At 41.4% G+C, this 20,066-nt stretch overlaps 1 protein-coding gene across 7 annotated transcripts in view; it reads left to right on the forward strand.

The window, feature by feature from the left end:
• Positions 1-20,066, forward strand: part of PRRG1 (proline rich and Gla domain 1) — a 131,456-nt gene that overhangs the window by 98,577 nt on the left and 12,813 nt on the right. For 5 of the 7 annotated variants that reach the window (NM_001131847.1, XM_063720982.1, XM_054544006.2 and 2 more), the window contains 1 exon segment: positions 922-5,078. The exons of the other annotated variants lie outside the window; for them this stretch is intronic. In NM_001131847.1, coding sequence (NP_001125319.1) covers positions 922-1,407 — 486 coding nt within the window. In that variant the 3' untranslated portion in view covers positions 1,408-5,078. 7 annotated transcript variants of the gene reach the window in all.

Below are 20,066 nucleotides of genomic sequence, written 5' to 3' on the forward strand. Positions count from 1 at the left end.
TATATAAAATTAATTATAATCACTAATATGTATTGAGTATTTATATGCCAGGGACTTAATTAGACATGTTATAAATGTTATCTCACTTAATGCACAGGCAGCCTATAAGGTAGGTTTGTATTATACCATTTTACAAGTGAGGAAACTGAGGCCTAAAGGAGTAACTTGACCAGGTTTCATAACTAGTAATTGGGTCAAGTTTCCTTTTTATCTTTTAAATACTTCCCCTACATACGTTAAAGTCTTGAACTACTGGACTACTTTTCATTTTGGATTAAGGTCCAGGTTTAGAAGTAACCTAATGCAGTTTCTTCACCAGCCTGAGGTCTCTCCTAGGAACAATATGTAATTTTGACCTTCAGTCAACATCTGTGTACTAAACTTTGGGGTTGGAGAGAGAGCTGAGGAGGAATGTCTGGTGGCAAGAAACCCCAAACAGAACCATTAGAAAACAAGGTGTTTCTGGAGTGTTTGAGTACTGAAAGACTACAACAGCCTAAACTTGTACATACTATTAATGATGATAGGGACCACGTGATGAGAATCTTGTAGTTGGATATGGAGAGTGATGATATTTAACATATTTTAACAGTAAATTATTTGGTATAATTAGTAAAGGGGAAAACCCTCCTTACTTATTTTTCCCTCTAAAGTGTCATAGCTGAAAATATAAATAACTCCAAGTCTTTAAAAACACTCTTGGATTCTGACTGACCATTTTAGGGAGGATCCAGAATGAGTACAATTATGTATTTGTAATTTCTTGTCACATGGAAAATATAGACTGTAGGTCCTTTGATTCAGCAAATTTGGTTTTGGGTTTTTGTTCATTATGTTCATTGAACCCAGACATTTATTCATCTGGTATTTTCCATCTTTTATTCATACTGATTTTCTATTTATTTTGTATTGTATTTTCAGAAGGAGTTTTGGAGCACCTACACAAAAGCGCAACAAGGGGAGAGTAACCGAGGAAGTGACTGGTTTCAGTTTTACCTTACCTTTCCGTTAATCTTTGGCCTCTTCATTATCCTCCTTGTCATTTTCCTAATCTGGAGATGCTTCCTAAGAAACAAAACTCGTAGACAGACAGTGACTGAAGGCCACATTCCTTTCCCTCAGCACCTTAATATTATCACCCCACCCCCCCCACCAGATGAAGTGTTTGACAGCAGTGGATTGTCTCCAGGCTTTCTGGGATACGTAGTTGGGCGCTCAGATTCCGTCTCTACTCGCCTGTCCAACTGTGATCCCCCACCAACCTATGAGGAAGCCACTGGCCAAGTGAACCTGCAGAGGAGTGAAACAGAACCTCATTTAGACCCACCCCCGGAGTATGAGGACATAGTCAACTCCAACTCAGCCAGTGCCATTCCTATGGTGCCTGTGGTCACCACCATCAAATGAAGCTGCAAACTTCTTTTTACTCTAATCATTTTTAAAATACTAATGAAAGAACTTTCTAGCACTTTACCACTACATAAATGTTCATTGACTTATTTTATTGGACTCTTACAGCATACCACTTCACACTTGTTTTATTTTCTTTAGTTTTGTTTCTTGTTATAGAATCATTATCCATGCTCATTTTTGCTAGGGGAAATATATGAAGAGGGAAAACATACTAATGGGGGTCTTTCTGTGATGTGATGAGACATACATGTAAGTGTATATATGTGTGTATAGGCATATATACATGTGTATGCATCAACACAGTATACGTAAAACTGTCTTAAAAATCCATTAACTTCTACCTAAATCACCTGGAAGGAGAGCATTACTCACCAAAATTGCAAAACAAGGGTATCAAGAATTTGTGTAATAGCCAGTGACATGCTGTAGATTTTTGCAAACTGGATGTACTTAGCATGTTTTCTAATTCTGACTGGCTTTTGTTAACTTGATAATTCTTCATCTACCTTAAAAAGAAAAAAATTACACATAGTCATTCTTGATGTTATAAATAGAAAGAGAAAGAGTGTGTGTGAGCAATAATGCATAAGCTACTGATAACTTGCTTACAGCAGATAGCAATAAGGTATTTGGTAGCATTCGGCTTGTTTTGTAATAGGGATTTTTTTTTTGGTTGACCACTCCCCCACACTTCCAAAATTAAACAGTGTTTTCTTAGCATCTTGAATATCTCCTGCGGTGTATATTAACATCTTGATGAGACAGATTTCCAGGCAACAAAATAATTTCTAAAATGGATATATGTGTGGATTAATGACAGGCAGTAAATACCCATTACTCCTTTACTCATGGCTGGTGAAATTATTCTCACTGTTTCATTGCCTTTTACTGTACGTTCTACACTCTCTCCTACTGCCACAGAATTTTCAAGCCCTTAAGAGTTTAGTTTTAAAATAAAATTTTTGAAATTATTTTCTTAATATTTTTATATAGGCTGATGTTTTTGCCTCAAGATTGTTAGGAGGTAATTTTCCATTGAATTATGAACTGTGATTTTTATATTGCCCTCCAAGTGGTAGAAGAAGATTGCAAAGTCCGTGTTATGCTAGGTGCACAATAAATCTAGTAATAGCCCCACACAGATCTCATCATTGTTGCTACTTCCTTTTGTATTTTCATCAGGTATTTTTTTAACTGTAGGGTTTTTACTTTTTTGTTGGAGCAGAGAGAACAGGCTGTAAATGGGTTGCCAACATAAGCTGGCTGAGAAATAAAAGAAAACAAGACAGTTGTTTCATAAAGTTTCATTTTGTATGCGCTGATGGAAAATTCATTAGGTCAGTTAAGGGAAATGTTTGTACCACTTCCAAACTTTTCAGCGTTGGATAAAATGATTGATGAGGCAGGCAGAAGGAATGTAGGTTTCAGGTGTGTCATTTCCTGCTGCTTCCAGCTCCATCCCTACAGACTCCTCCCCGAGTCCTGCCCTGGAACCAAAGGAAGGAGGAACACTGAGGGGAATCCTGAAGTAGGAGTCAGATGACCTGAACTCAGGTCTCCCTCCATCACATGCTTGCCACCACTGTACCTTGAGCAAGAATCATATCTGACCCTCAACCTCCTCAACTCTAAAATGGGGATAACATCATTTGTCCTGCACTTCTCTAAGGGCTTTACAAGGATCAAATGAGATGGTGTGTATGTAAGAAATTTGTAAAATGTGAAGAGCTATCTACACTAAGTTCGTAATGTTATTATTATTGTGCTTCAAGGAGAATTTTCCCCTCTGTTTTCCTAAATTGTATGAGAGCTTTCACACAGTGAGAAATAGAGCAGGCTGCCCCATAAATGGGTAACATATTCCTAATCTGAGTGTGTGGGCTGTTAGAGAACCCCTGCCATGCTCTGGTCTGTTCTGAAACTGTGCCAACTGAAAGATGATAGCCCACACAGCACAAACAGGTTTAAGCAAATGATGGAAAGGGAAGTAAGGCATGTGTGCTTAGTTAATAGGTTTAGTAGCTTTTATGGACTAAAAATGATTGGTTATATCTTGACCCTGGTCTCAGAAATGACATTTTTAGTTTTGCCATGAGTACACATCAGATATCTTTGGCTTCTATTTAAAGCTAAAGGTAGAAGTGTTTGATCCAGTGAACTGTGTATTTATGTGTGGGTTTTTTTTGTTTATTTTTAAATGAAAATTAAGACACCTTTTGTGTGGACATTTTTTTGTCTTTAATGTCAGGCTTTAGATTAGACCAGCAGTTTTCAAAGTATGGCCAATGGACCCCTGGGTTCCTTGAGAGCCTTTCAGGGGGGACTATGAGATCAAAATATTTTTATTATAATGTGAAGACATTGTCTTTTCACTCTATCTCAAAAAAAGTGTTGGAAATGTAAAACATTGCCATCTTCTCACAAATCTCTTTTTCTGTTTTTGAAAATATGGCTATTTTTCATAAAATGTTATTTGTGTTAGCATGTAATGGGTTTACTATGTTTAAATAAGTTAATACTTTAAAAATTTTCAGGTTTTTTTAGTACGGTAAATATTGATAGATATAAACCTCATGAACAAAAGTACTTTGGCATCCAGATCCTCAATAAATGTTAAGAGTATAAAGGGGTCCAGAGACCAAAAGTTTTAGAGCTACAGGATTAGACATAGAAGCAGGATATTCTGTTAGTGTGATTTCTTGCAACTTTATTTTACATTTTAAACTCCTGATATTAGATATAATGCTGCCTTTTAGAGACACCTGAATTGCAGTATCAGAATGAATGTTGATGTTTGAAGCCAAAAAGCCAAATGCTTAAACTGATCAATGACTATAGCTTTTTAGACTGTTGGTCAAAGAACTTGCTACTTCACAGTAATAGCTCTATCAGCCACAGATCTCATGGTGGCTGTTGCATGATAATGATAGGATAAACAAAATACCACTGTCTTCAAGAAACATTATCTTAGGTTTGTTTGTTTGGTTTGCGTTTGATTTGGCTTTTATATTTTTTAAAATCCCTTTTGCTACCCCATCTGGTTTTATAAACTGAGTTTCTTAGCATTCGTTAAAATTAGGGGTTTGTTTGGAATAATATATATTTTTTATGCTTTTGCCTTTCTTCCCTGATTGATATTACATTCACCTTTGATTGTTTTTTAAAAGTTTATTTTTACAGAATATATTTAGTACCTTTCTTAAGGAGTAACTGAATTGAATCAACCAGTTTGCATTTAAATAAAAGAACAGGCTCAGTGGTCTTCCTGTAGAATGGTTTACACGCCTGCATGTGCAGTAGTTGTGTCTGGAATCCTAGAATTGGCACTTTCTGCCTCCCTGCTCTAAATGTCATAAAAAATTATACTTCCTTAAAGTAAATATAATGATTTCTTCTTTTCCTATTGACCAGTACAGATAGATATGTTGTGTTTGTTTCATTTTTAATGATGACTTCAAGATTGATGATCTGATCCAATAACTGTGGAGGTAGCTTTAACTTGGTTCTGTGTAAATAGTATGTATTTTATTATAATATTTCACATTTTAAGATGCTTGGTTTACATTAAATTATGGTATTTAACTATTTTTATGTTCATACTAGATAGGGTCTTTCTTATGTTTCTGTGTTTTTGGTATGCTAAATAAAGCTATTTTTAAACCCAAGAGATTTTTTCTGCCATGTGTTAATCATGTTATGGTTAGGTGGTAAATATGCTGCATATGTTCTTATTAATTATGTTCTTTTTGGTCCGTAATTTATGGTTCATAAAATGGTTATGTTTCTTTTTTCTTATGGATTTAGGGAATATAGCTCAGTAAAAACAACAGGAATCATCTGATCAAAACCTCAGTGTTCTCAGCATAAGAAAGAACTTTCTGTACTACTTTTGAATGACTTTGGCATGATACAAAATGGAAACAATTGCTCTAAAGGAAGAGACTGAGCTCCCTGCATAGTGTAGTTTGTCAAGTCCTGGGAATAGTGTTGTCTGTAGACGCCAAGGAGCCTGTTGTTTCCTGCTTAGCAGAACAGCTTGCATTTGAAAAATAAGCACAAGATGAAAACATTGTGACCAAAGGGCATCTTCCTATGTGTAGAGCTACCTCAAAGACTAAAAGTTGGTTTGTCACATCACTAACCAAGAACGTGAGTTGATATGGTATAAAGAATTAAAATTATTTACTCCATATTCAAGGATGAATTTTAAATATAAATTATAAGCCTAATTTTATAAGCAAAAGTCCTCAAAGAGTTGTCCAAATAGTCTTTAAAAGGTACTTTTAAAAATCTATAGCAATTTCTAAAAGTTATATAACTTACATATTGATGACTACAATCATAAAACCCAAAACCTAGATCAAGAAATTTCTAGCACTCCAGAAGGCTTCCTCATTCCCCTTCCTTAAGGATACCATGATTCTAACATCTGTCATAATAGATCACTTTTTAAAAGTTCATATTTGGCTGTGGCCATATGGACTTGCCTTTTATTTATTTATTTATTTATTTATTTATTTTTTTATGAGACGGAGTCTCGCTCTGTCACCCAGGCTGGAGTGCGGTGGTGCAATCTCGGCTCACTGCAAGCTCCGCCCCCCGGGTTCACGCCACTCTCCTGCTTCAGCCTCCCGAGTAGCTGGGACTACAGGCACCTGCCACCACGCCCGGCTAATTTTTTGTATTTTTAGTAGAGACAGGGTTTCACCGTGTTAGCTAGGATGGTCTCAATCTCCTGACCTCGTGATCTGCCCACCTCGGCCTCCCAAAGTGCTGCGATTACAGGTGTGAGCCACTGCGCCCGACCAAGTTTATAGGTTTTAGAAGCCCATGCTGTAGCAGGCGAGTGATAACAGGCTTTAATCCCCTTAAAGCCTGTTGTGGGATGGGATACTGGCATTGAGTGGGGTAAGGGTGATTAGGTTTTAATGGGAGAGTAATGGGTGTGTGATCGGTTGCCAGGGAGGGAGTAGAGGTGTCCCATACTTGTGGGTTAAGGTGGAGAAGACGCGAAGGAGGACGCGAGAGGAAGATGCGAAGGAGGCTTTGGGTTTAGAAGAAGGGTGGCAATGAGATGTGGCTGTAGTCCAGGAATAGTCAGGGAAGCAGATAATTTGGTTAAAATGTCTCGGCCTAATAAGGGAACTGGGCAGGTGGGGATAACTAAAAAAGAGTGCATAAAAGAATGTTGTCCAAGTTGGCACCAGAGTGGGGGAGTTTTAAGGAGTTTTGAAGCTTGGCCATCAATACCCACAACAGTTATGGGGGCAAGGGAAACAGGCCCTTGAAAAGAAGGTAATGTGGAGTGGGTAGCCCCTGTATTGATTAAACAGGGGATGGACTTACCCTCCACTGTGAGAGTTACTCGACGGTGTCCGTGATGGTCCAGGGGGCTTCCGAGGCGATCGGGCAGCGTCAGTCTTCAGCTGCTAAGCCAAGAAGATCTGGGAAGGGGTCAGTCAGAGAGCCTTGGGCCAGAGTTCCAGGGGCTCTGAGAGTGGCTGCTGGGCGAGTTGGACAGTCCAATTTCCAGTGGGGTCCCGAACAGATGGGACATGGCTTAGGGGGAATCCTGGGCTGCGGGCATTCCTTGGCCCAGTGGCCAGATTTCTGGCACTTGAAGCAAGATCCTGATGGAGGAGGTCCTGTGGGAATGCTTGACTGCTGCGGCTTAGGCATGTGAGGCTTAGGCATTTTGAAGTTCTTGTGTGCTGGAGGTGCAGCTGGGTTTTGTCTCATAGCAGAGGCAAGTAATTGTAACTCAGAAATGCGTTGCTGTCTGGCTGTCTCCTCTCTATTATTGTACACCTTGAAGGCGAGTTTGATTAATTCCTGTTGTGGGGTTTGAGGGCTGGATTCTAATTTTTGAAGCTTTTTTCTAATGTCAGGAGCTGACTGGGTGATAAAACGCATATTTAGAATGACACGGCTTTCTGACCCTTCAGGGTCTAGGGCTGTAAAGTGCCTTAGGGTTGCTGCCAAATAAGCCATGAACTGGGCTGGGTTTTTATATTTGATGAAAAAGAGCCTAAATGCTCATTGATTTGGGAGAGGTTGGATAAAGAAAAAGGAACATTAACCTCGACTATGCCTTTAGCTCCAGCCACCTCTTTAAGAGGAAATTGTTGGGCAGATTGGGGAGGGCTAGTGGCAGAACGAAACTGTAAACCAGACTGGGTGTGAGGAGGCGAGGTGATAGAAAGATTATAGGGTGGGGGAGCAGAGGCTGAGGAAGAATTGGAGCCTGATTCAGCCTGGCAGGGAGTGACCTGAGGAGGAGCAGTCTGGGGAGGAGGGGAGAGGTCCGATGGGTCAGTAGAAAAGGAAGATTGAAAAGACTCGTGATGCTTGGGGTTGGGACTGAGGGGACAGGCGGGAGGGAAAGAAGGAAGATTTGGGACGAGTTGCATTGGGAACAGAGACTAGGGAGGGGCCAATGTGTAAAAGAATGCCTGGACATCAGGCACCTTAGACCATTTGCCCATTTTATGACAAGAATTATCTAGATCTTGTAGGATGGAGAAATTGAAAGTGCTGTTTTCTGGCCATTTAGAGCCATTATCAAGTTTGTATTGTGGCCAAGCAGTGTTGCAGAAGAAAATAAGGCATTTAGGTTTTAGGTCAGGTGTGAGTTGAAGAGGTTTTAAGTTTTTGAGAACACAGACTAAGGGAGAAGAGGGAGGAATGGAGGGTGGAAGGTTGCCCATAGTGAAGGAGGCAAGCCCAGAGAAAAGAGAGGGTAGAGACACGCAGAGAAGGGGTAGAGGGTGCTTGCCCCCCAGGAAAGTGGTGCTTGCCACTAAGGGTGAAGGATCAAGGCAGGTGTCCCCGTGGTGATTAGGCACCTCTGAATCATGGATGAATAATCAAGCAGGCATCCCCGCAGTGGTTAAACACCAAGGGAAGACTGTCTTCCTGAGTCCATGACTGGTGCCGGAGTTTTGGGTTCACAGATAAAACGCGTCTCCTCTGTCTCTACCAGAAAAGGAAAGGAATTGAAATTAACAGAAGGGAGAGATTGAAGGGTGGCACCAAGGTTGAAAGGAGAAAGAGGTTGAGGGATAGTGAGAGAGGTTGGAGAAGAGAGTAAAAAGAGGCCGCTTACCCGATTTAAAATTGGTGAGATGTTCCTTGGGCTGGTTGGTCTGAGGACCCGAGGTCGTAGGTGGATGTTTCTCACAGAGCAAAGAGCAGGAGAACAGGGGATTGATCTCCCAAGGGAGGTCCCCCGATCCGAGTCACGGCACCAAATGTCACACGTGTCCATGTGAAGAGACCACCAAACAGGCTTTGTGTGAGCAATAAAGCTTTTTAGTCACCTGGGTGCAGGCAGGCTGAGTCTGAAAGAGAGTCAGCAAAGGGAGATAGGGGTGGGGCTGTTTTATAGGATTTGGGTGGGTAGTGGAAAATTACAGTCAAAGGGGGGTTTTCTCTGGCGGGCAGGGGAGGGGGTCACAAGGTGCTCAGTGGGGGAGCTTCTGAGCCAGGAGAAGGAATTTCACAAGGTTAATCGCTCAGTTAAGGCAAGAACCAGCCATTTTCACTTCTTTTGTGATTCTTCACTTGCTTCAGGCCATCTGGATGTATACGTGCAGGTCACAGGGGATATGATGTCTTAGCTTGGGCTCAGAGGCCTGACAGCAACTTTCAAAACCCTTTGTAATCTGGTCCCGTGAGTTTATCTAACCTTATTTCTTTCTACAGTCCAGATGATAGATATTTATAAAATTCCTATTTTGTGTGAAACACTGAGATTAGAAAGTAAGTGTCTATAGCCTTTGTCCCTGGGAATTTTTCAATCAGACTGAAAATGGTATCCTTCTAATCTTCTAACTAGTTGTCTAACCTTAAGCTCCCAGAGATTCTTCTTGCCTAAAGTCCCATGGTACTTAACATCTTTATTAGTCTATGCTATGATTTTTTTAAGTTTTTAGCAATGAGACCTAACTTTGAAACAATTTTCATGGAACTCTAATGTATTACACAGATGGGAATGTTGTTGACTACAGAAGTGTGAAGCTTGAATCCCACCATCTGTGACCTTTCTCATCAACCCTCCTTATTTCAGGTCAGTCCAAGTCACCTCTCCAAACCATAAAATTGGATGAACATAATTGAAAAGCCACTGTAATATAACATCTCCTATTGGTATCCAATTTCATAGCTCCTCATCTTAACAGTTCAAAAAAGTCTTCAGAATCTCCTCCACTAATATACTGCTTAGGGTTCAAAACGTTCTTTTTAATCCAGTTGTTCCTAACTCACAAACATAGCACACTGGCTACCAACATACACTGTAATAATTATGTTAATATAAGAAAGAACCACGAATGTTAATGGTTCTGATTCTTTGTTTATATCATTTCTATCATCACCAAGTTTACCTGTCAGCTTGTCATCCATAAACATCTCCTTAAACCATATTTAATCTCTAAATAAAGACAATAACAAGGTCATAATTCCATCTAACATCTAACTATACTGGGTACAACCAAAAATACACTAACCCTTTCCCCAAAAGAGGAGGCAAAGTCCTTGATTGATTGATGTTTATTCTTCTCCCTGATATCCTATAACTTAAATACTAAGATATAAAATTAACAACACTTAAATGCTATGATACAAAGTTAATACATCTTACATGATAAGGAAATGAGGAAAGAAAACAAAGATATTTGCTTAACACAAACACACACACACACAAATGTATTTGTTACAAACTAAGGAGGAAATACTCATGACAATTGGAATCCTCATTCCTATAACTGTTCACATGGTTATGCATGATATTTATAACTACCTTCTTCCACTACCCATTCTGTTTTCCCTATGCCTTCAACAAGCACCTCTGCTGGTTGCCATACTTTACCTGATAAGGTAAACCAAATCTTCATTCCTGAAGTGTCTGGGCCATTAGGAGTCCTGCTTGAATTGGGCTGTTGTAGTTTTTCATCTCCTGCATTCCAGACATACTCTTCCTTACTTCCATTGTGGGGTAGTACTCCAGTTTGCCCTTGGTAGTCAGGATCAATCACCTCAGCCAGCACAGAAACTCCCTTTGCCTGTAGATTCAGAGAAATGAGGAGCACAAAGTGGCCAGGAGGCACTCTTAACTTCCAGTTCAATGGTATCATTGTTGTGTCTCTAGATGGAAGCATTTCTCCCTCTGGAACTAAGACCTCTAGCCTAGCAGGGGTGAAGGTGGTGGAAACAGGAAACAAAAATGTTGCTAGCAGGTCGCTATTGGTAATAGTGAGTGGTGCCACTCGCATTTCCTTGACTTGATTCTTGGAGACATGAATCTTGGCTATGGGAGAAACAGCAGCATATATATTGGATGCTGAGTAGAGGCCTTCTGGAAAACCTATCCTCAGCTCTTCAAGGTATTGCCACCTACCTGGCACTGTAAGGAAGTCTTCAAAAGGCCATTCTACCATTGTATCAGCTGTTTCAGGATGGTAGAGAACATGGTAACACCAGTGAATTTCATGAGCACGGGCCCATTGCCACACTTCTTTTGTTACAAAGTGAAGTTCTAAATCAGAAGCAATGCCGTGTGGAAACCATGGCAGTGTGTAAAGCATTCTGTAAGTCCATGGATGGAAGCAAATCTGTATCTAATGTAAGTGCTATTCCAGTAAGAACAAAAGGCTGTTCATTCCTTGGTAGAAGTGGTCCAATGTAATCAACCTGGCACCAAGGAGCTGGCTGATCACCTTGGGAAATGGCTTCAAACCAGGGGCTCAGTGTTTGCTGCTGGGAGATTGGGCTCTCAGTCATGGCTATAGCCAGGTAAGCCTTGATGAGTGGAACTCTACATTGCTGAACCAATGTATAACCTGCGTCTCTGCCACTATGGCCACTTTGTTCATGAGCCCACTGGGCAATGACAGGGGCGGCTGGGGAAAGAGGCTGAGTGGTATCCACAGAAAAGGTCATCCTATCCACTTGATTATTTGAGTCCTACTCTGCTGAGGTCACCCTTTGGTGAACATTCAAATGGGACACAAATATCTTCACATTTCTTGCACATTGAGAGAGGCTTATTCATATAACCTCTTTTCCAAATTTTCTTGTCACTAATTTTCCAATCATGTTCCTTTCAATCTCTGATCATTCAACCAGACCATTGGCCACAGGGAATAAATCAGTATATAATCACATCTGGACATTTCTCTTTCTAAGCAAAGTGAACAAATAGGTTTGTTGCTTGGAGTTCTGCAGACTAAGAGGATTTCTTTTTATGAGTGTCCTTCAGGAATATCCCAGAAAAGGGCTATAGTCCTGTAGCTGTTCAGTTTGGGGTGGTGCCTGCATATTGTGCAGAATCGTCTATAAACCTAGCCTAGTCTTCTTTTCCTCTGTCAATTAAGTGTGAGGAATTCACCATGAGGCCATGGGTGCAGGCTGAGAGTGAGAAGGCAGTGTAGCAGGAGTGAGGAACATGGGCATTTGGTCCACTTCTTCATGTAACTTACTTATGCCTTCAGAGTCCATTCAGCTCGATCACATATATACCACTTCCAACTGATGATGCAGGCAGTCCTGCTGTGCACACCCAACTTTATGGTTTGGTGGGTCAGATAACACCCAGTTTGTGATAGGCAGTTCAGGTCGCATGGTCACTTGGTGACCCATAGTCAAATATTCAGTTTCCAATAAGGCCCGGTAGCAGGCCAAGGGCTATTTTTCAAAAGGAGAGTAGATAACTACTCTCCTTTTAAAAGAGTCATGGGTAAAAGAGCAGAGGGTGGCAGGGTGTGCTCCAAAATCCCAAGGGTCTTCTCTGTGTTTCACTCATAGAGGCCTGCCAAAGGATCCAAACAGCATTTTTATCTGACACTGATAACAAGCACCATTGGATCTGCTGGATCATATGACCCAAGAGCAGAGTAGTTTGCAGATCAGCCTGAACCTATGGCAGAGCCTTCTCCTTTTCTGGGCCCCACTCAAAACTAGCAGCTTTTTAGGTCACTCAGTACTTGAGTTGAAGTAACTCACCCAAATGAGGAATATCATTTGGGTATTCCTCCAAATCCAAAGAGGCCTATGAGGCATTGTGCCTCTTTTGTTGTTGTTGTTGCTGGGGCCAGGTGCAACAACTTATCCCTTACCTTAGAAGGAATATCTTCATGTCCCATACCACTGGACCCCTAGAAATTTCACTGAGGTAAAAGGACACTGAATTTTAGTTGGATTTATTTCCCATCCACTGGCACACAAAATTCTTACCAATAACCCTAGAGTAGTTGCTACTTGGTGCTCACTAGGTCCTCAGTATAATGGACAAGTGTGATATCTTGTGGAAGGAAAAGGCAATCAAGAGCCCTGAGAATGAAATTATAACATAGGGTTAGAGAGTTGATATACCTCTGATTTAGGACAGTGAAGGTATATTGCTGGCCTTTCCAGCTGAAAGCAAACTGCTTCTGGTGGGCATATGGGCAGTGAAGAAAGAAAAGCAATTTTATCTGAGGAATGTGAGCCCTTTTAAATTATCAGGTCCAGAGAGGCATTAAATTGAGACAGCAGTCATATCCTCCTTCCCCCATTGAGCTATGTATTCGTCTCTTGAAATATAACCAAGCCCTTATTATAAAGATCATAAGATGTTTGTTTTATTTATTGTCTTTTTTCTTTGTCCTCTTCCTCATCCATGCATGCTTGCTTGTATCTAGTCATTTCTACAGAGGGTAGACACTAGTTATTGATAAACTTCAAATCCTGACCCCTGGAGCTACCCTCAGAATCGATAAACTTGTTTTTCTTTTAAAGAACAGTGATCTATAGGTCATGCAGACCTCCTTGATGACATCCAGAAGTTTGATTGGAACTGATGAGATCTAGATTCCAGGGAGTGCAAAGAGATTTGATCATTGGAGGATCCCACCTCCTACATTCTTACCTTACTCATAAAAGTCCCCTTACTCATAAAAGTCTTACCTTACTCATAAAAGTCCCCAGTTTCAGATTTGAGACTGTCTCACCTGCCCTCTAACTTTGGCCAAATTGAATAAACCTTTCTCTGCTCCTAAGCACTGAAATGTCTGTTTGGCTTAATGTGCATCAAGCACATGAGCCTAAATTTCAGGAATCAATAACAGATTTTGATGACTGCAGCAGGACACATGTGCTCATGGCCAGTAGGTCCCAGTCAGGTTGGGCAAATGGGCATCCACACAGCTGCCTGGGTGTGTTGCTTGGGGTAAGCCCTGGGGTCACCCTTCTCAGTGGGTGTCAGCTGCCCTTGGCACCCTAGAAGCTTGGAGCAGAGAAACGCCTTGGACTGCTTCCTCAATTTTCAGTTTTGATTTGAAGGGCAAGTTGTTACACATGCGCAACCAAATCTCTCATTCTCTCTATTTGTATTTTGAAGAGAGCCCATTTGGGAGAGTAAGTAGAATGGTAGCCTATACTGATTTGCTTGTTTTTGTACCTGCAGTAGTTTGGTTTTGTGTGTGTGTGGAAGGATTGAATGTGGGAAATTCAGGATCAGTCTCAGAGTGCAGCCTTCTTTGGCTGTGTTTTCCAGAATTGGGCCACTTTCAGCTAGGAGTCCATGAGGAAAAAGAAAATGTTTTCATTATTATTATTATTACACTGCTTGGCCTCAATATGCCTTAGATTCTGGGGTAAAGTGGCTTGTGAATGGGTCTTTAAATTATGTTACTATAATGCAACTAGAACTGTTTTGTAAGAGGGAGAGAAAATGGGATGAGATCCCATATGTTCAGATTTTTATGCTTTTGTGTCAGAATAAACCTGCTCAAAAGAGGTGTAGTATAACTTGATGCCGCAAAAGGAAGAACAGCCCAAACCTACGGTTTTAGACTTTCCACCATTAGACGTAGAGGATAAGGTGCTGATCAGTACCTTGAATCCCCCGAATAATCATCCTGCTCCTCTGCCCCTTCCTCTGCCACCTGTGGCTCCAGCACATCCCCCTCCTTATGGAACATGTGGAGCAGGAGGAGGACACCCCCAATCCCTCATGGGGGAAAAATCAGGATAGGTTATGGATTCTTCTTGTACCTGACAGGTAACAAAATTTGGCCAGGGAGCCACAGGCCCCTAGGTAGGGCAGTTCCCTCTCTGCTAATCCCCTGTTAGGATAATGTGAATGAGCATTTGGCTGATATGATGTGGGTGCACTCCACTTTTCCCACTTCAGATCTGTTCAATTGGAAAAGCAATAATCCCTCCAATCAAGATGACCCCAAGTAAATGGCTGAGCAATTCTCATCCATACTTCTGACCTATTATCCCACATGGGCAGATATCCAGGCTTTGTTAAATGTACTGCTCACAGCAAATAAAAGGTACATTGTCATAAAAAAAAAACTAAAGAGGAAGCAACCTGGCTCCATCTTGAGGATGGAAATAATCTCCCTGAGCCAATGCAGTCAGTCCGCACCACGAAACCCAGTTAGGATGTAAATAATGGAGGTCTTCCCCACTTAGAGCACTATTAAAATTGTATCCTTGAAGGTTTAAAGAAAGGGGTCCCCTCCAAGAGCCTTAGTAAAGTACAGGAGGTACAGCAACAACCAAACGAGGCCTTCACAATTCTTGGAAAGACTATCAGACATATCAAAAGTTTGCAGGTGGAACTGGAAAATCAGAGAATGGTTAATATGAGCTTCATCTGTCAGAGTGTCCCTGATATTCAAAGAAAATTGCCAAAGATAGATGAAGCCATTGCGTTGCCAAACTCACATTTAGTCTAGTTAGCTTTTAGGGTGTACTATGCTTGGGATAAGGATCAGGAAAAGCACAAGTTAAAGCAACAAGTATCCATGTTGGTGATGGTGCTTGACTTTCAACCTAAAAGAAATGAAAAAAAATCAAAGCAAAAGGAGAATCCACCCCACCTTAGGGAAGAACCAGTCCACTTATTGTAAGGAAGAAGGACATCGGAAAAAGGGCCATCCCAAACTGACCAAAGTGGCTGTCAAGCACAACTCTTCCTCAGAATCAGATGATGGGAAGGGGAAAAGACTGAGATGAAAGTTGATATGGCCCAAGGTGTCCCTGAGACTTTGAATGACCAGTACCTGTATCCCCACAGAAACCCAAGATACAATTGATATTGGGGAACAGAATGATTGATTTCTTAAATGATAAGTTGCCACATGATCAGTAATTAACATTTGTCTCTTCCCAATTATGGGAGAAACCAAGATTGTTATGGGGATATTGGAAGATGCCATTATTTGCCCCTTTCTACAACCCTTAGATTGCCATTTAGGAGAGACCAGCCTGAAACAGTTTCCTGTATGTACCTGGATTCCCAGTGCCCCTCCTGGGCCAGGATTTGCTTGCCAAATTGTGTGCTCAATTTGTCTTTTCCTCCAGACACCTAGACATAGGGGTTCCTCCTGAACAAGCTTGCAGGTTTCAAAAGCTCCAACTCCAACCAGAAAATACAGAAGTTTAGGACATTCCAGAGAAAATTCTCATGAGGCTAAGGGAAGATATTTGGGCTTCAGGGAAGCTGGGGAGAATGGTCACAGCCAAGCTTGTAAAAAATAAATGAGGGACACAGAATACCTAATCTAAAACAACACCCATTAAAGGAGGCAGCATGAAAGGGCATTCAGCTGCTCTTGGAAGCCTTTTTGGGACAAGGACTAATTCAGCCCTGTCACTTCCCCTACAACACTCCTGTCTTGCTGGTTCACAAGCCCTGTTCAGATGACTACTGGCTTGTGCAAGACTTCAGGGTTATTCATGAACTAGTCCAGGAAATACACCCTATGGTACCTAATCCCTATACCATGCTGACAAGCTTATCAGGAGATAAGACAAGGTAAATCATTACATGGTTTATAATTTTGGATCTGAAAGATGCCTTCTTTTGCATACTGCTAGATACGGAGTCACACGAGGTCTTTGCATTTGAATGGCCAAGACCAGGAATGCAGGTGAATTAGCAGTACTGTTGGAGAGTGTTATCTCAGGGATTTTTAAAATTTACCCACAACCTTTGGGAGATTTTGGCATGGGACTTAAGGGACTTCTGACTGAAAGAAGAATGCTTTTACAAGATGATACCTTTGTTTCTAGTAAGGGTCTTAGAGATTCCCTTGAAAATACCATCCAAATACTGAGTTTTCTAACAGAAAGAGGCTATCAGATTTCCAAAAGAAAAAGCCCAAATCTCCCAAGCCCTGATCTCCAAATACTTGGAGTTTGAACCAACTAAGGGACAAAGAAATCTCCTCCCAGACTGCTGAGAGGCAATAGCCTGGGCAGCCGTCCCCACTGCCTGCAAACAACTGTGAGGGTTTGTAAGTATAGTAGGATTTTGTTGAATTTGGATTCCAAATTTTGAACTTACAGTAAAACCTCTTTATGAGGTCCTAAAGGGAAAGGAATCTGAACCCTTGGTTGGGACCTCAGAATGCCAAAATTCTTTTAATAAAGCCAAAGAAAAGTTAATGACTGCTCCTGCCCTGGGTCTTCCAAATGTCAGAAAATTTGTTGATGTATTTGTGCATGAAAAACAAGGCATGAGCTTGGGAGTCCTAGCTCAAAGTTTGGGACCTTACTGGAGATCAATTGTTTATTTCACTAAATAGCTTGATCAGGTGGTGAAGGGTTGGCCTCCCTGCCTCCAAGCAGTGGTTGCAACTTGTTACCTCCTCTAGGAGGCTGAAAAGTTAACTCTCAGACAGCCATCACCATTCACACACTGCATCACATCCTCCCTCTCTTACAGCAAAAAGGAGGGGTATTAGCTGACTCCAGGGAGGTTAGGGAAATCCAGGCTATGTTCCTTTACGAACCAGAGTTAAGAATAAAGGCGGTCTCAGTTCTTAACACTACTACCTTAAAGCCTACAGAAACGGAGCCGGGGCTACACATAATTTTCTTCAGAATATTCAGCAGATCTTTTCCAGCTGACCAAACCTGGTGTATTAGCCCTTGGCACATCCTGACCTGAAACTGTTCACAGATGAAAGCAGCTTCAAGGACCATGGAAGTCATCATGCGGGGTATGTGTGGTCGGTACCTTACAAGGCACTGTGAAAGCCAAAGCCTTATTGCCAGACACCTCAGTACCTCAGCTCAACAGCCTGAGCTCATTGCCTTACTCTTGTCATCCAATTGGATAAGAACAAAATTGGGAATATTTATATAGACTCGAAATATGCTTTCTCTGTGGCACATGCCCATGTGGCTACTTAGAATGAGAGAGGGCCTTTGACTAGTGATAACAAGGAAATCAAATATGTCTCTGATATTTTGGCCTTATAAGAATCTGTAAATGCCCCCAGAGTTGTGGCTATCATCCACTATCCTAGCCATCAAAAAGGGGAAATCAACATGCCAACCTGGCAGCGAAACAGGCTGCAAAAACACTGGAACTTGAGGCCTTCTTAGCCCTGTTTGTACCGCAGGTTGATCTTACTAAGTAAGTCTCAACCTTGCTATACTGAAGGACATTTAAAGTGGCCCAAGGATTGGAGATTTACGTCCCCAGCCCCAGGCCATCCAGGCTAGATATGTAATTTGGGAGGCATCATGTTGGTTCCTGGAGCCCTCCTTAAAGATACAGTGAGTTGGCGCAGTGGCTCATGCCTGTAATCCCAGCACTTTGGGAAGCCGACGCAGGTGGATCACTTAAGACCAGGAGTTCGAGACCAGCCTGGCCAACATGGCGAAACGCTGTCTCTTCAAAAAATACAAAAACACTAGCCAGGCATGGGATCACTTGAACCTGGGAGGCAGAGGTTGCAGTGAGCCGAGATTGCACCACTGCACTCCATCCTGGGTGACAGAACAGGACTCTGCCTAAAAAAAAAAAATAGTGAGCAAGTTTCATCAAAGTACCCATTACAGAAAAGATGCAACCCTTTAATGGCTACATTAGTACTTGATTAGTCCCAATATGCAATGGGTAATCCAAAATATGATCCATCATTGCACTCTCTGTGCTCAAAACCATCCTAAAACTGGACCCCTACCCCCTGTTCAGGGGACTCTTGAGGAGATTCTCCATATGAGGATTGGCAAGTTGATTTCACAACAATGCTGTGAGTGCCCAAAGGCTATAGATATCTTTTTGTTTGTTTGTTTACACATTTACAGGATGGATGGAGGCATACCCTACCTGAAATGGCCCACAGCTTACTTAAAGAGATAATCCCCTGGTATGGACTCCCTTTGATATTCAGAGTGACAACAATACAACATTTGTCTCTCAGGTAGTACAGGAAATGTCTCAGATCCTAGACATTGAATAGAAACTTTACACAGCATGGTATCCACAATCCACAGGAAAGATTGAAAAAAATGAATCATACTATAAAAAGAACAATTGCTAAGATGTGCCAAGAAACCAATCTAACTTGGGACAAGGTACTGCCCTCTGCCCTGCTGAAAATTCAGGTTGCTCCCTAAAGAAGGCTCCAATTGAGTGCTTTTGAAATTAAATTGCCAAATTAAAAAGTAACCTCTGTTCAAGAGTTTGCTTCTGACAGGTTGGCCTTCCCCATGGACATGCCACTTCACCCTTTCCAGGCCAGAGATCAAGTCCTACTCAAGACCTGGAGGGAAACTGGACTGGATCATCAACTGGTCCCTCAATGGATAGGACCCTATGAGGTCCTCCTGACCACTCATTTATCTATCAAATTGGCTGTGGTTAAACTTTGGGTACATTATACCCACAGGTAAAGATTGCCCCTCCTCAGCTCGATGTGTGAGGTAATCAACCTAAATGGACCTGTGAACCAACTGAAAACTTGAAGCTGCTCTTTAAGAAAAACTTTGCAAATAAGTAAGGCTTTCTATCATTTAATTATGATATTCTTGCTAATCCCCATAATAATATATGGGCTTATGGTGTCTCCTGAAACCAATCTTTTCCTACAGTGGGCACAGCATTATACAGATAGCCTACAACAGGAAGCTTGTGGGGTTTGTGGGCTGCTACCTATATCTAGCATTTCTGGATTACCTTGGTGAGTCTCACCTCTACAAGGAAATGACTGAGTACATTTACAAATCTTAATGAAAAACAATTTACAAGAAAATCAGGTCCCTGGTGTTCTAACACAAGAAAATGAAAGGTTATGGCCTGTCATTAATGTAACCCTCCAAAACCGAGGTCACAGAAAACCTTTTACTATAAATCAGACTATTCGACAAACTTCTGAATATGCTGCTCCTCTCCTGAATGAGTTCTTGGCAACCCCCAAAGTTTTGACTATTAACAGTCACTATACTGAGGAAGGTTTCTATTTAGTTTGGGATGATTTCCTTTGGATGACACCCACCACCAGCTACTTAAATCAAGTTGACACCTTAGGAACAAAAAAAAATAACTTATGATCATTGCCCAAATATTAATAATATGGGCTGGATGCCCCCACAACAATGTCAACATACTCTAGTGCTGCAACAAACTGACTGGTTTTCTACTGATTGGACACAGCGGCTAGGAATTCGATGACTAGCCCCAAATGGAACTAAATGGCTATGTGACACTGGTCTTTGGCCCTGACTACCTTATTGAATGGATAGAATGGTGCACCCTGGGTTTCCCCTGGGTCCAGTTTCATTTGGAAAACACAGATGGACAGCCTGCAGATTTCCAATATGTGTTGTACCAATGGACCAGGTTGGTTTCCACTGTTATGACCATC

The sequence above is a fragment of the Pongo abelii genome, chromosome X, assembly GCF_028885655.2.
Source record: "Pongo abelii isolate AG06213 chromosome X, NHGRI_mPonAbe1-v2.0_pri, whole genome shotgun sequence".
NCBI classification, from domain to species: domain Eukaryota; kingdom Metazoa; phylum Chordata; class Mammalia; order Primates; family Hominidae; genus Pongo; species Pongo abelii.